Genomic DNA, 14,752 nt, shown 5'->3' with positions numbered 1-14,752 from the left:
AGACAAGGACACTAAAAAAGCAGCCTCAAATGGTGCGGCATCAAGCCACCCCAACTGGAGCCGGCAGCTACTGATAGAACGACCTGGAGGGCACACATATCTCGAGCCACTCGAGCCTTTGAATAAGATAGGAAGCAGCGTCTTAATGCTGCAAGGGCCAAGCGACATAAAACAGCAACATCAGCAGTCCTGACAACAGACCACCAATGCCGGAAGTGCGGATGGCTATGTGCTTCACGCTTTGGACTGAGAGGAGACACTAGCAGTCTTCTTCGACTAGTCGCCTCCATGGAGGTAGCACCATGGAGGTAGAAAAATTCTGCCGCAGGTCTGTACTAATCACATACATTTTTATTAGGAATAAAAAAGAGGAAAAATATAAATGACAAATATTTGAGAGGTGACGTGAACCAGGTATATGTATTTTTCTCGAAGGTGACGTGAAACATGGGATTGTGTTCATAGTGATGAGCGGAGCTAGCTCCATGGAGTTAGCTCCATGAGGAGGTCGACTACTATTCGCCAGTGCAAGTCACATGTTTCAAAACGTGTAAAACATTCGCGTGTTGACGGTAACTTTGTAAGGCCGAGCTTCTTAATATTTAAATGCTGGGACTATTCTAGTACAGAAACTTGAAAGATGCTGTCCTGACCATCATTACTAATAATTCAACAATTATTACCTTATTCCGATGAAAGTACTCTCTCCCGGCCGGAGGATCAAGCCGTGGTCCTCGGGAAAGGGCGTCATATTCACCGGGTGAATGGTGACTGTGGCGCCTGGCTCTTGTCCAAAGATTCCTACATACTCGTTTTTCTCTGCAACACAGGAAACAAAATCTATTGATATCTCTGTAAATACAGTTTGTACCACCGTCATGACTAGAAAGATTAAAACAAAATGGGTGATTGTCTGAAAAATGCAATGTAAACGACTGCGGAAAAAGTTAGGGAACCTGATTTCGGTTGATCATATCTGCATGAGATCCACGAACAAGAATTCGGAGATTTCATACCTCCATGAAATATGTAGAGATAATGTAAATGTTTTTGGGGGTATTTATCTCATTCAGAAATAAGATCATAATTACTATGATCTAGTAAATTTATGATTTTCTTAACTCAAATTGAAATATTTTGCTAGTGAACTTCCTATCTTTTGGCAATATTTGAAGTCAACATGTACTTATGCAAATGATGACTTCTATATTAACATAATATACGCACATTATTGTTAAGTAACTTACACATGTCACAACGTATAAAATTCCCATCATCATGACGAAATCACAGAATTTTCACACTAATCATGCAAATTAGGTCATTATTTGCATGATTGGTATCTGTTGATGTTCCACCTGCCGTAGATTACATACATGTATGAAAGTAATATTATGTAAAACACTGTAATAACAGAGTTTCTTTATTTATGCAAATTGGGTCTTAAGTCTCATTTGCATAATTTGCATTTGATTATATACATCCCTTTATAAGCAACCTACATACCAAAATGATGAAATACATTGTTTCTTTCTGGACTTGTCCACTTTCAAAGATTTTGCCAGAAACTGCCCTGCAGTTCCAGAACAAGCTGCTAGGGGGACAAAACCCACACCACTTATTCCTGACAGGAAAAGCTCTGTCACCAAAAATCCAAGACCATAGCATGTTCAGGACAAAAGATACAAAAAACAGAAGTTCTGCTGCAGTACCAAGGTCAGCTAATAGGAGGCCCATATTTGACCTTGACCTTTGTCTTCCTACGAGCTACCAACATACCAAATATAATCACAATCCATAAAGGCGTTCTGAAGTTATGCTGACTACAAATGTGCGGAAACAGACACACACACAGACACACAGACACACACAGACACACACACACACACACACACACAAAGACACGCCAAAAACAATATCTCCATTTTTCATGGAGGTAATAAAGGTACGCATGGAGGAAGAAACGGCGTCTGTACGCATGATATAAGACGTGCTCAAATGATGTTTTTTTGGCAGTGAGCTTTAACCCGGTTCTGAGTGCATGAATTACTGCGTGTCAATAGAAGGCGTTTTAACCATCACAGCTCTAAAGCTCTCCATGGTATGAGACAAAATGCTAGTCATAAAATAAACGGACAACTGATTCATATAATATCATTAATTTATACATACCGACGAATAACGTCATCTTAAGTCCATATCGCGCGCCTGATTTCATAGTGCTGATCTCGTCCTGTATTCCCATACCGGGGTTGAAGGTGTAGCAGTTCCCGAACTTGGAGTTTTGGAACTTGTGCAGCTCCCTTAACTTGCATCTCCGCTTGTCGAAGGTGCACTGGAGCACGAAATCTTCCTTCTGATGTCCCAGTTCATCGATCTCTTCCCTGGAAGCAGTGGAGATGTCGGAAATATCGCTGTAGTCGTCCGTGAAGGAATTGGAGATAAAACCTGCAAACGACACACCACAGTACGACTACAAAGGGTCACTAATGGTAGAAAGGCACTGGAGTAATAGCGCAGACCATTTCTAGTGCCATCGTAAAATCATTGAGGCTGAAAATAGAATGTCAAAAATGAATGTTCTAATTCTACCACAAAGTACGTGTATCTTACATTTTGATGATGATACACATAATTGTTAGCAACTTTCAATTGTAAGTATGACAGCTTGGGAACAAAGATAAATATCCAACACGATCTCTCTGTGGAAAATGACCCTACCGATAACAACTAGACGGAAATGACGGCCGTTACGTTACGCCGGGATGTGTAGTAATTCCGTTTCCTGTTGACCCGGCGCCAGGAGCCGACAGTTATATCACGGCATAGGGTCTCGTGTTCCCAATGCAATCACGGCGAAGATTACAACATCATGAAGACAAACCATGCCTGGTCGTTAACGTGTCAGATACGTTTTGTGTCACCCAATCGTATTGGCTATTGCCGTGAACCTCATTTCCTGAGGGCACGTATGTTGTATTGAAAATGTCACACGAAACTCAGATTTTCAGCACGGTAGAAATTGATGGTATCACTTTTTACATGTATTGATGGGGGTGTTGTGAACGTGGCAAATGACGAGGGACTCTTATTCTCGCCTATGACACGGTATTAAGTGACATTGCCCCGTCTGCGGAATTTAGCGAGTAAAAGTCCAGCAGATACAACCTTAACCCATTACCTGCTGGAAGCACCCAAATGTACGAAAGTTTGTAGTCTTGTACAACAGAACTCAACAAGACTATGAAAAAAAATCGACTAAAAACCCTAGAAAGACACAGTTCGGCTAGTGTTTGGGAGGCCATATTCGGATATGTGTGACACGGGTTTATGCGTTCCTCAAAATTGATCTTAAACTAGGCATTGTCTGATCTCACCTGCCCAGTCCCCTTCGCCCTCCACGCCGATGAAGCCGAGGTTGTTCCTGGCCAGTTCACACTGCTCGATCTCACAGAACTCCCACCCTTTCTCCGACTCTTCCGACGTGTAGCACCACGGCCGGGGCCGAGGGGTCGGGTCGTCCAGCAGGTTACGGCAGTAGTTGTGAACCAGGCAACGATGGGGGTACCTGATGTAACACAAAACGTATAAACAGTAAGAGGTGCGGCCGCAAATAACTCCATCAGGTTGATGAATGGTTGAATATCAAAGTTCTAAATTCACAACCACTTGTTTACAAGCGCCGTCGTTTCGATGACCGCCTGTCATCTTCATCAGGGCGAAAGTCAACAAGATGATGTTCCGTAAGAAGTATGGTATGAATCCATGATCCACTTTCCGACGACTGAAAGATAGATAATATTCTAAGATACGTGATGGGGAAAAGATGGTGTGGAGTTGGTACCGGCCTCCACCTGTGTTAAGTGCGGCGAATTAATACGGACTGTTAGAATCATGTTTACTCTTTCTTTACGATGTTCTCCTCTTTGGGAAGATGAACGAACTTTAATTCTAAATCACAACGTTAATTCAAATACTAATTTGACATATTCAAGAATTGTCCATGTATGTAATGTATGTCTTACTTTGTTTGAGAATAGCAGTGGGGATACGGGTCGTCGGTGTTCCACAGCTGACAGGGTAGTCCGTTCATCGTCACGTTCTTAGTGCCTCTGTAGGTGTGCCCGTCTCCGTTGATGCATTCATACGTTTTGCAGACCAGCGAACCTTGGTTGAACAACTTGACGCCTTTGATGTCTTGCTTGATGTCACACTCGTCTAGTGTACAGCCAACCAACTCTACTCTCAATGCCATGTTGTTTACAAACCTAGTAGGATAAAACCGGACGTATCTGGACACAACTGCTCTTGGAAGATGCTGATGTTGAATTTCTTCCCCATCGTCGTTGCCTTTGAATATGACCACTTCGTTGGTGGTAGCATTTTTGTACAGCCACCACTTAACTGCGTTGATACTGAATGACAACGAGTAAGTTTCCACCCAACTGCCTTCACTACCTAGTCCTTGAGTAAGTACAGCCGTGACGATGCGGATTTCTCCCATGTCTAGTTGTAGCCATTCCTTTCCGGGGATGCTCGATTCACTGATCCACGCTCCTTTTAGATTCAGACGGGACTTGTGAGCACCGAACTCGGGTTTGTATGACGAAGCTTTGATTTGGTGATCAGGAATATTGCCGTTCTCCATTCCTATTGGGTTATTGCATGTTGGAAAATAGGTGTAACATTGGGAGACGTACGGTCCGCTTTCATTCACAACTCTCTTGAGAGGAGGACTGCAGCAGTAGGCGCCGGCAGGAAGTACACTGGTTACTGGAGCTAGTGTTACTTTTTCTATGCACTCATACTTCGTGTTATTGCAGTGTTTAGGCAGAGAAGCTGCTCTCGTCTTGTCAAAATACCATCCAAAGGATCTGTCTCGGTGACCATCTTGGTGGGCCTGAGAGAGCTGTGGTAATTCGCAGAGTTGCATCCCGTGTCTCGCACAGTCAAGAGACGCGTTCTCAAACTCGTAGTGTTGTGTCTCCGTCAGCAGAACTGTTTTCTCACAACACATAGCTTTTGATGGACGCTTCTTTTCGTTTAGTAATGTGATGACGACAGATTGGTAGCATTCTCGTCCCTTACGGCATCCACAATCTTCTTCTATTAAACCTAATCCATTTGGTTTGGAGTACCAGGCTGCTTTTTTAGGCTGTGTTTCCTCCAGGTTACTTGAGGCTCCGCCGTGCAGTCTGTAGCCGGCTCTGTGTGCCGCTCGCAGCTGCCCGACCGTGCAAAGCTGGAGTCCCATTTTGTTACAGTTCTTTCTGGCGTCGCGTTGCATTTCATACTTCTTCTCTGTAACACTAAAGGTAGGTCTACAGCAATACGCAGGTCGACTGATGGCGGTGGTAGGAACGATAGGAAACAATCCCTGGTAGCAGTTTTCTCCGACGTACTTGCCGCAACCTTCAGACAACACCACCTCTTTCCCCTCAGCTTCAAACCAGCCCCATCTCTTGGTACGTTTTCCAGAGACGTGCATGAAGGTGAGCTGTTGTATAGTACACAAGTGCATCTCTCTTTCCTCACAGTACTGCAGAGCGTGTTGGTGATGGTAGAACAGTCGCTTCGTTGGCTGAGCCGTGTCTTTGTCTCCCTCGTTGATCCTGCAAATGTCTATGGCAGAACATGGCATCAGGGCATCATCCCCAGACAGCGACGTGTCAGATAAAGGCGCAGCAGAATTCCATGGGCATGCCAAACGGGTATCGCCATGTCCAGTGAAGGGACGACAATAGTTTTCCTCCAAGCACATGTCTGGATGCCTGTTTGGACACTTCCAGGCCCCGCACGTAAGTGTGGCCGATTGACTGAGAGCTCCGCGGTAGCTGCTTACGCTAGTCATGCACTCTTCACCGAGACACTGTAGTCCTGACGGATCAGGAAACTCCTCCCTTTGGTAAGCACGTGAGATGTTACATTCTATTTTATCGCATCCTAGCAGTTCGATACGCATACGAGGGAGAACGTTCCAAGAAACTGGCATGACTTTAACGTAACGGGCTACGAACGGCCTCTCGAAGTGCTGGTGGTTGTAGCTCTTGTCATCGTGGTTGCCACAAATCAACATGTTCTCTCCGTGGTACTCTTTGTACATCCACCACTCCGAACCGTCTCTACTGTACTGGAACCGGAAAGATTTCACGAAACTTGATTCAAATCCTTGCGTTATTATTCCTGTTACCATCATCCTCCTTCGAAGGTCTACTTTGAGCCATGGACTGGGGTCACTAGACTTGCTTGTCCAGGCATTTCGGGAGTTTAATCTAGCATGGTGGGCGGGGAACGATGGTTCTGCCGATGACGCTGTTATGTACATGTCCATGATTCGGCTATTTTCTAATCCTAGCGGGCTGCTACATCCGGGCCACGGGCTACTGCAGGGCGATCGGGCGCACGTGGAGTAATCACAGCAGTACGCATGCGCCTGCATTTCTATTGGAATCATGGGAATGGTGTCACCATGACAGTCTGCTGGCACAGCTTCAAAGTAGTCAATGACATAGCAGTTAACTTCCTCGGTTACGTTACAACCCATACACTCAAAATCTGTTTCGTTACAGTAAACTGGAGTAGGAGTTGGTTCAGGGGTCGTTGGCTCAGAGGTTGCAGTCGGGGCGATTTCCGTCTCGTTGCTGCAGATGTAAACCAGGGTTGTGTTACAGACAGTCCTGTTTCGGGGCACCAGCCTGCTGACGTTGCAACGCTCCGTTAAGGAGATTTGTTTGTCATCGCGGACAAACCAACCCCACGCCTCGTTTCTGAAACCATCTCTGTGAGCTTGCTTCATGACCTCCATCGAGCACAGGCGAAGTTCACGTTGTTTGCATCCCAAAGCAGCTTGCTCGTAACTGTTGTACTCCTCGTCTGTAATCATGAACGTTTGTTTACAGCAATAAGCAGGAAGAGACTCTTTCTCGTCCATTGTTTTAGTCATCAAAGCATCGTCGTAGCACTCCTCGCATAGGTCCACACTGTCTCTGCAGTCTTCACTGACCATTGCTTTTCGCCCTTCTTCACTGAAGTATCCCCACTTTGCGTTACGGTATCCGGACCGGTGTGCACTTCTGAGTTGACGCAGCGTGCAGAGTTGCTTTCCCATCGACGCGCAGAGTTTCCAGGACTCGTTGTAACCTGAGGCGTTATCTGGTGTCAAAGTTAGCATATTCTTTTCATCCTGACTCGTCGATCTTTCTGATCTCCGGATACTTTCATAACTATGAGTCGCCGACATAACGGGTACGGCTCCGATGATTAATTGATTTTCGTTCGGTTCTAACCAGGTTAGAGAGCCATTACGGAAGTACATATCTTCTTCATCTTCGTTATCGCCATCTTGAAGTAAAGTACCTTTCCACAATCTGACAGTGCTTGATGGATAAGTGCCATCATAGGGGTCTCTTACAAAATCAGCGCTCAACCTTTTGTAGGGTTCGTATCTATCAAAGTAGTCAGCATCTTCCGCATTATCATAATTGGACGAGCCCGATACATCCCGTTTCCGCCTAGTGTCAGTTGACATACACGGAGTAGTTGATAGATCGTCACAAGTGGCTTGCCCAGTTGAAGTCAGCCCGGCGTCGCTGTCGTTACCGGGAGACGTTTTCGGCAAAATGTGTGCAGTTTTGTTGTGTAGCATTGCAACTCTTCGTATCAAAGCCTCGAGGTCTTTCCTCGATATTGCTTCAACAGTGGTGTTCAGCATTTTCTACGACATCAAACAAATCAGAATATATTGAAGCAATTCTTTCGGACAATCTGGTCACTTGCATTTTTCAAGTATTTTATTTTTTATGAAAACAAAGTACATAATAATAATTCATATCATAATCGGTTTTGCATGCTTTGAAACACGTTTTCAAAACGTTTAAGCAACATTTTCTCATTCCCTACAATCCGCCTCTTACTTGCCTCTCTAAATGTTTGTCCTCATTTACCTTGATTTTAAAATAATATTTGAGCATATTATCGTATACATATCAGGGCATTTACTTCAAATATTACAAAATAATTTTTGCATACATGGTTGTATTCTTATCAGAGATTTTGAGCATTTACCTCGATGTTCTCTCTTGAAGTCACGTCTATGTCATACAGACTGCTGTAGTGGGTTCCGGTAAGTGACGATCGTTTCAAGCGGTTGTTGTTACAGATGGTGACCGATGGGAATGCCATGTGTTTGGTGTCCACGACCTTATTGGATGTAATAATAAATACCATATCTACGTTACTGGCAATTGGCATTTATTTTGGAAATGACGCAGAGAACTGGGAGAAGAAGAAGAAGATAGAAAGACTGAAGAATGTATCAAAACTGTGGAAACACAGAAATTTAACTTTGTATGGTAACGTTATTGTTTGCGTTATCAATACTTACTTATAACTTTATGAACATTGAAACACCTGAATGGGTAGTAAGGACTGTATAAAAGAATGCAGTTCTTTCTTGTGGAATGGAAAGAAGGACAAAATTAGTAGAAAGTGTATGACAGGAGACTACTGTGAAGGAGGTATACAAATGGTGGACCTGAGATCTCAGGTACAGGGCTTTCTAACCAGTTGGGAAAAGACTTTGTCAGGGGCTAAATGATGAAGTACAACCTATGGTAAACATACCTAACTGAGATGTGTTATAGACTATTGTAGTTTTGTATATTGTGTTGTAAATGTATATTTTGATATTTTGTACTTTTGCTACGTTGTTATTAATAAAGGTTTAAAAATATCTACATTACTTTCGTCAGATAATAGTCTTGTGAATAGTCTTGTCGAGTTGGTAAGTCACTGAACAAAAAGACTCATTTTACAAACCTATGCTGTGTAATATAAGCCAGTCAGAATTGCCCGGAGGACGGTATATCTGTATCATTATCAGTATAGCAGGTATAACCGCCCTAACAGGCCGGTATAACGGCGTAACACACCAGCTTCGCAGGCACGCGGCGTGGCAGCAGCTAGTTATATCACACCGAACGACTTGTTACACTCAATTTTTGCACATTTAATTGCAGCATTTGTTTAAAGCTTTCTAGTGATGATGCCCCAACTGTGCTTGGTGGCAACGAGTTCCAGTCTACGATAGTTCTGGGGAAGTACGAGGTGATAGACGGTCACCGATACGTCGACTAAATAAACAAATTCACTGGGTAAAAAGGAGTCCTTTTATTCGGTTACTTTATTCGCAACATGCCATAAGGCCTTCCACTAGTTTCAGAGTAACAGACAGCTGTAATCAAGTAGCTTTGTTCTTTTCTGACCTGTCATTAGAGATGATGAAATGGTGTGATATAAAAAAAATTACAGAAAAATCTAAAAACGTAATGGCATTAAAATAGACAGAGATTATTGTTTGCTAACGTTTACGTCCTTGGCGAAATGCTGTTTTACGATAGGCTCGGTCAGAGGTGCAGATTGGAATCGAACGTGTAATTAATCACCGCCAATGTCTGGTTTTAAAGGGGTCGGGTACTCTATTATTGGTTGTATTGAGTAAGCTAAAATCACAACCTTTCCACTGGGCAGCCCGGTGCTGATTAAACAATCTGGGTTCATTGATTACAATTGCCTCCACAGAGAGAGTAAATGATTTGCGGGCAATGTTGGACAGGATAACCAATGAAGTAAGTTGGTCAAATGTATCCTGTCATCTTTGAAATGGGAACTAATTCAATAGAATATTTCACACATAGATTAGGGTAGTTAAAGCCTTTGTCAAACATTGAGAGGTGTCGCGGTTATTGAACTATTTCAACAAATGGCACTCTTACCTTGATTTTGACGACCACTGGATAGTCGAAATACATCATGATCAAAGAGTAAGCCTGAAAGAGAACGATTGACGGTAAGATTAAAATTACTCCATACTTATACATTGTGCCATACGGTTACAATCAGAAAATAAAGTTCGAAATTCAGAAGCGCTAGCCAAGCTATTTGGAATGGTTGTCAAATAGGCAATCGCTTCACTTTCACGAAATAAATAGTAGAAAGACTTGAGATCAAATCAGAAAAATGCAAACAATTTAGTCATTCTCTGTGGTATATCAAGATTCTTGTGCACTGTTAGAGGGGTTACTAACTATACAAAAGACTATTACTAGACTCTGATAGTATTGTGATTCAAGTTCATCTCCCAAATGTTACTTTTAACTCATCTCCAACCGAATGAAATGTATCATTCAACAAATACATTTACCAAAGCATTGATCTTTTATAAACAGAATATGCAGTGGTGGATTCTGGTGATGATGATGCAGTGGATTAAGGACATAGCGTTCAATTTTATCACAGCTGTGTGGAGTTCTCACGTACCTGGAAGGCAAAGAGACTGAAAGCTGCCAGGAATATTGTCCACCAAAGCAGCTTGGTCCCAAACGTTGCGGCGTCTCCGATCCTGCTGACGCCATGGGCCGTGGTAGTGGACGTGAATTCCGCCGTGATGACTTTGATTTCATTCTTCTTCTCATCTTCTCTTTCCTTCTCCTCGGCTTCGTACATGTAAGCCTTGATGGCCTTCAGCGTCCTGGCCTCGATGTTTCGGGCAAACTCTTCCTTCTCCTCCTCATTCATCTTTGTCCGTCGCCCCCTCTGTTTTTGCACCAGATATATGACTTCAATCACATGGTTTATTTCATGTTATGCTATAGATATGCAGTCAGCAATGAGCTTGTGGTTCTTTGATTACGAATCCTCATTAATAAATTCTGTAGATAAAATTTATCACCTAGCCGTTTGCTTATGTATTAATCCACTCGTTACTATGTACGTTATGTATGAGACTTCAATTGGTTTTCGATGTATTCTTGGCTCATCATCAAACAACGTTCTTATCGCTTATCCCTCGTCTTGCAAAAAACAAACCGTGCTTTACACCGACGTCCGGGAATTAGAAAGTATTGGGTAATTTTTGTCGATCAATAGTTGTCTGAACCGATGGTGCACAAGCCCCATCATGTATACGTGGTATGAGTGCAGACGTACCAGGCAATGCATTCTTGATTGAGGAAAATTTCGCTGTAATGGTCTTGCTGACAGTTAGGATATTGATAGATAGCTTTGCAAAAAGCCAGCGGATAATGCTTTGGTGATCCCTAATAACAAATAGCCATATGGTTTCTACCATGTCGGCCTGCTTGGATAGGAGTGATTGCTTTTCAACGAGGAGGCTGTTTTGTGTGGCGTTCAAATTTTGTACCATCTGACGATTCTTATCCTGAAATACCCGGACATTAAGTTGACAGAGCTAAAACAATTTTTACATTACAAGAAGATCCATCGGACATAGAAAGCCATTAATCTATTCACCAATACAAAACGTTGTGCTAACACGTTCTTATCGTTGCTGAACATACGGCACGCACCATTTAACTTCAAGCAATTAGTTTAACGTAATCCCGTAGACGGACCATGAAGAACTGGTTTTATAGATTTACAATTGACGCTTTGCTGAAGTCCGCCACTGTGCCTCAGTGGGAAGCAAAATATTGCAAAGGTATATGACATTCAACACTGCTATCCGTTAGATTTTATAGATTTCAAGATATTTGTATCTACTCATGAAGACATCATAATTTAAACAAGCAGGAAATCCTTTTGAGATATCTTTCGGCATTCTTTGCTGTTGCATAAAACCCTAATAGATAAACAACACATACTTTAACCATATACATACATGGCTCCAAACATATTCCCTCAATCGACAATGTCTGAAACCAATATAGCCTGACAGTAGTGTTACCTGTAATATCTAAAGTACATTGTGTATCATCATGTCGTAATTCTAACTAAATAGCTGCCTGAGACAAGCTGTCACTCCAAACATTCACCACAATGTTACTACTTTTCATCACTATTTTTCATTATTGTAGATAGTATTGTGTCGTATTGTATTTTATTGTTTTGTTTCATTTACCCGTTACCTAAGTTATTTCTTATTTATCCGATTTATTTGAATTGTTAATCACGTTATGAGGGGAGGCCTCCTCATAAGCATTTTATGCTTCCGGCCTCCCGGAATTTTGTATTTGTATTGTTATATTTTGTTTTAAAGTGCGAAATAAACTGGACACTGAAACTGAACTGAAACAGAAACTTATTGCCTGATAAATATATCAGAGATCACTGACATGCTCAATAGTTCCAATAGAGTATTATAGAGTCTACAGTACATAATGCCACTGCCAGACTGTCTGATGTTTGGGATGTATCGACGTCTGCCGAAATTTTGGGGCCCAGCTATCTATATTTGAAGTAAACATAGATATTTGAACAGCTGAAAGTATCTATATATATTATCGAAGTTATTTCCAAACTTTGTATACACGTACATGTACTATAAACTTTGGCACCTACCCTGTACTATTATTAAAGTACAGAGAATCTGCTTTGATAAAGAAAAGACTGCTACAGTTTCATATTTATTGTGTATATATGCCCACAAGTACTCGACGAGTTCCCACAAAGACTAAATGGGTCCATTCTATATCCCATCCGCTGTAGAGAATATTGTACGGGCGGTCACTTTAGCTATAAATCAAACACGACTGCATCACCAACGGCCAATATTTGATGACAATATTTGAAAACGGTTACAATATATGCCTCCTTGATTTACCCTTGGCCGTCACGGAAGTAAATTGGATCTCTTAAGATTGCAGCGTTGCATAAACAGTCATATCAAACCATAACAACATGATAAAAGCTATGATTTATCCGTAAAAATAGAGAAAATGAACCATAAAGCATATTATCTGGTAGTGATGAATAAGTACGTTAGGTCGAACCTCTACGATATGTGATGCTTGATCAAAAACTTATATGGTGTACCGTTTAAGATCTAAAATGGGTATTGAGAGGCCATTGCGTTCCGTTTGAATGCTGGCAGGTTTTGAAAGTTTGCCATCATAGATCATTGTAGCAGGTACAGTAATATTGTTTTCTAGAAATATCGATGCGTAGCATATAAATAGATTTTTTCTACAATTCTCTTTTCAATCAACAAAAAGCTTCAGAAGGAGCAATACCGCTCGTTACCATGATCATGTCGATAGCCCTCCTTTCCATGTGAAGATATTTCTCTGTCCCCGTAGGCCCTTGATATATAGACAAAATGCATCCTTTAACACCTTCTGGTTTTCGGTGATGCGGTTGGCAAAGGCCTTTTCTATTATAAAGCGTATATTGTTGTCATTATTTCAGGCTTAAACGTTGTATATTGCACCATCAGCGCGAATACTTTTACATGATCACATACTGCTTTGTTTGTGTCAATGACAGCACATAGACAAATATATAGCGTCTACACCGACCTAAATGGGTAGTCATTCGTTGAGATGTTCTTTTGGGTTCAGTGGGATGAAAACGTGCAATTTGTAGGACAATATTATTAATATCTCCCATTGGTACACTTATTGATGCTCACTCTTTGTCCTATGTGAGTCATTAAACTGAGAGACATTTCTCTAACTGCCTATCAATAGTCGATTTAGTATGCCTTAGATGCGAAAGCAATCGTCTATCTGGGTGGATTCGATTAGCTTTTAGATAGACGTTTAGCAAGGTTGTGCGATTTGTTGTCTATAAACTGCAGGCCTGATGGGGGATATATAACTCATCGTTCTCACTTAAGAGCCCTTTGACCACGACTGAATGGCTATTTTCCAGTTCTTGAGTTGAAGGAAGTTGACAAATTCGCATGTCAGCATCTTTATCTGCGATCGTTACTTCTATTTTAGTTGCGTGGTTTTCGATTGTCGCCTGGCAAAGGTGTATGTACACAGCAATGCAGGCAGATCGCAACCTCAGATAATGGTGTCGATGGAAGTTTGCTATAAGCCATTGCAGTAATAAATGTAAATGAGGGTTTAACAGCATACGTCAATAAGCAACAAAGATGTTTTTACAAACATATTAACATTGTCGCATCATGAAAGACACTTATTTCTAGTCAAATCTAACAAGTTGATACAAACTGATTGCACACTGTGGTTGTTATGAATAGCGATATATAATATCGAGAATTCCTAGTTCCCAGGAACAGAAAAAAGAACTGATAGCTGGTGGAGAATTTCTTACGTTATATGTATTTATATAAAGAAGAAATGAAAGAAAACATGTCAAATTTTCCAGCAAGATTACATTGAATTATATCTGAATTACCTTAAACTTAATCAAGTGATTCTCAGTCAAAGGACCATTTCGTCTTCCCTAACAATATCAGCCATCATAAACGAAGGGAAATCTGTGTAATGATTGTTGAGAGGCTTTCGACAAAAATATTGCTTACCTTCTGATTGAAGTCTTGAAGATGCCACGACAGCGTTCTCCAGATGCTGTTTTCCTAAGGTTTTGGTTTGCTACTTTTAAAGACGAATGTAGCAACGGTCAAACCAAGAAAACATCATGACGTGCTCACGTTTCCAACACCGTCTGGACGTGTCTTGTGCACTTTAAGAGATCCTAACGTGAAGGACCGCCAGCGGACTCGTACATTGGACAGTTAGCCTGGTGTAGGGGGGAACGGTCCATTTGTATGGTGGAGATGCTCAATAATTTATAATCCTAGTCCTCGATTTTGTGATAATCCGATTATCATTGGCAGGATAGGCTGATAAGAAGGCAAGGCCAGCGCTAATTAACAGGGAAGCGGAATAATTAGATTATTGATTATAAGTAATTCACACTATGTAGACTCCTGTTAGAGTATTAGCACTTTTACCCCTAATAGTAAAATACGAAACAGATCAGA

The 14,752-nt window shown here is 41.7% G+C and overlaps 1 protein-coding gene across 1 annotated transcript in view; it reads right to left on the bottom strand.

Moving 5' to 3' along the window:
• LOC109479135 overlaps nt 1-14,487 on the bottom strand; it is a 22,355-nt gene extending 7,868 nt beyond the window's left edge. Inside the window, exons 1-8 of the mRNA XM_019781003.1 lie at nt 14,291-14,487; nt 10,318-10,593; nt 9,774-9,827; nt 8,065-8,199; nt 4,026-7,714; nt 3,378-3,568; nt 2,173-2,448; nt 684-819 (exon numbers count right to left, since the gene is read on the bottom strand). Of these exons, the coding sequence (XP_019636562.1) occupies nt 684-819; nt 2,173-2,448; nt 3,378-3,568; nt 4,026-7,714; nt 8,065-8,199; nt 9,774-9,827; nt 10,318-10,575 (4,739 nt within the window). The 5' untranslated portion in view covers nt 10,576-10,593; nt 14,291-14,487. The remainder of the gene's footprint in view (nt 1-683; nt 820-2,172; nt 2,449-3,377; nt 3,569-4,025; nt 7,715-8,064; nt 8,200-9,773; nt 9,828-10,317; nt 10,594-14,290) is intronic.
• Between the last annotated feature and the right edge of the window lie 265 nt (nt 14,488-14,752).

Source organism: Branchiostoma belcheri, unplaced genomic scaffold (assembly GCF_001625305.1).
Source record: "Branchiostoma belcheri isolate BF01 breed outbred unplaced genomic scaffold, Haploidv18h27 scaffold47, whole genome shotgun sequence".
NCBI classification, from domain to species: domain Eukaryota; kingdom Metazoa; phylum Chordata; class Leptocardii; order Amphioxiformes; family Branchiostomatidae; genus Branchiostoma; species Branchiostoma belcheri.
This window is presented reverse-complemented; position numbering and strand designations above follow the sequence as displayed.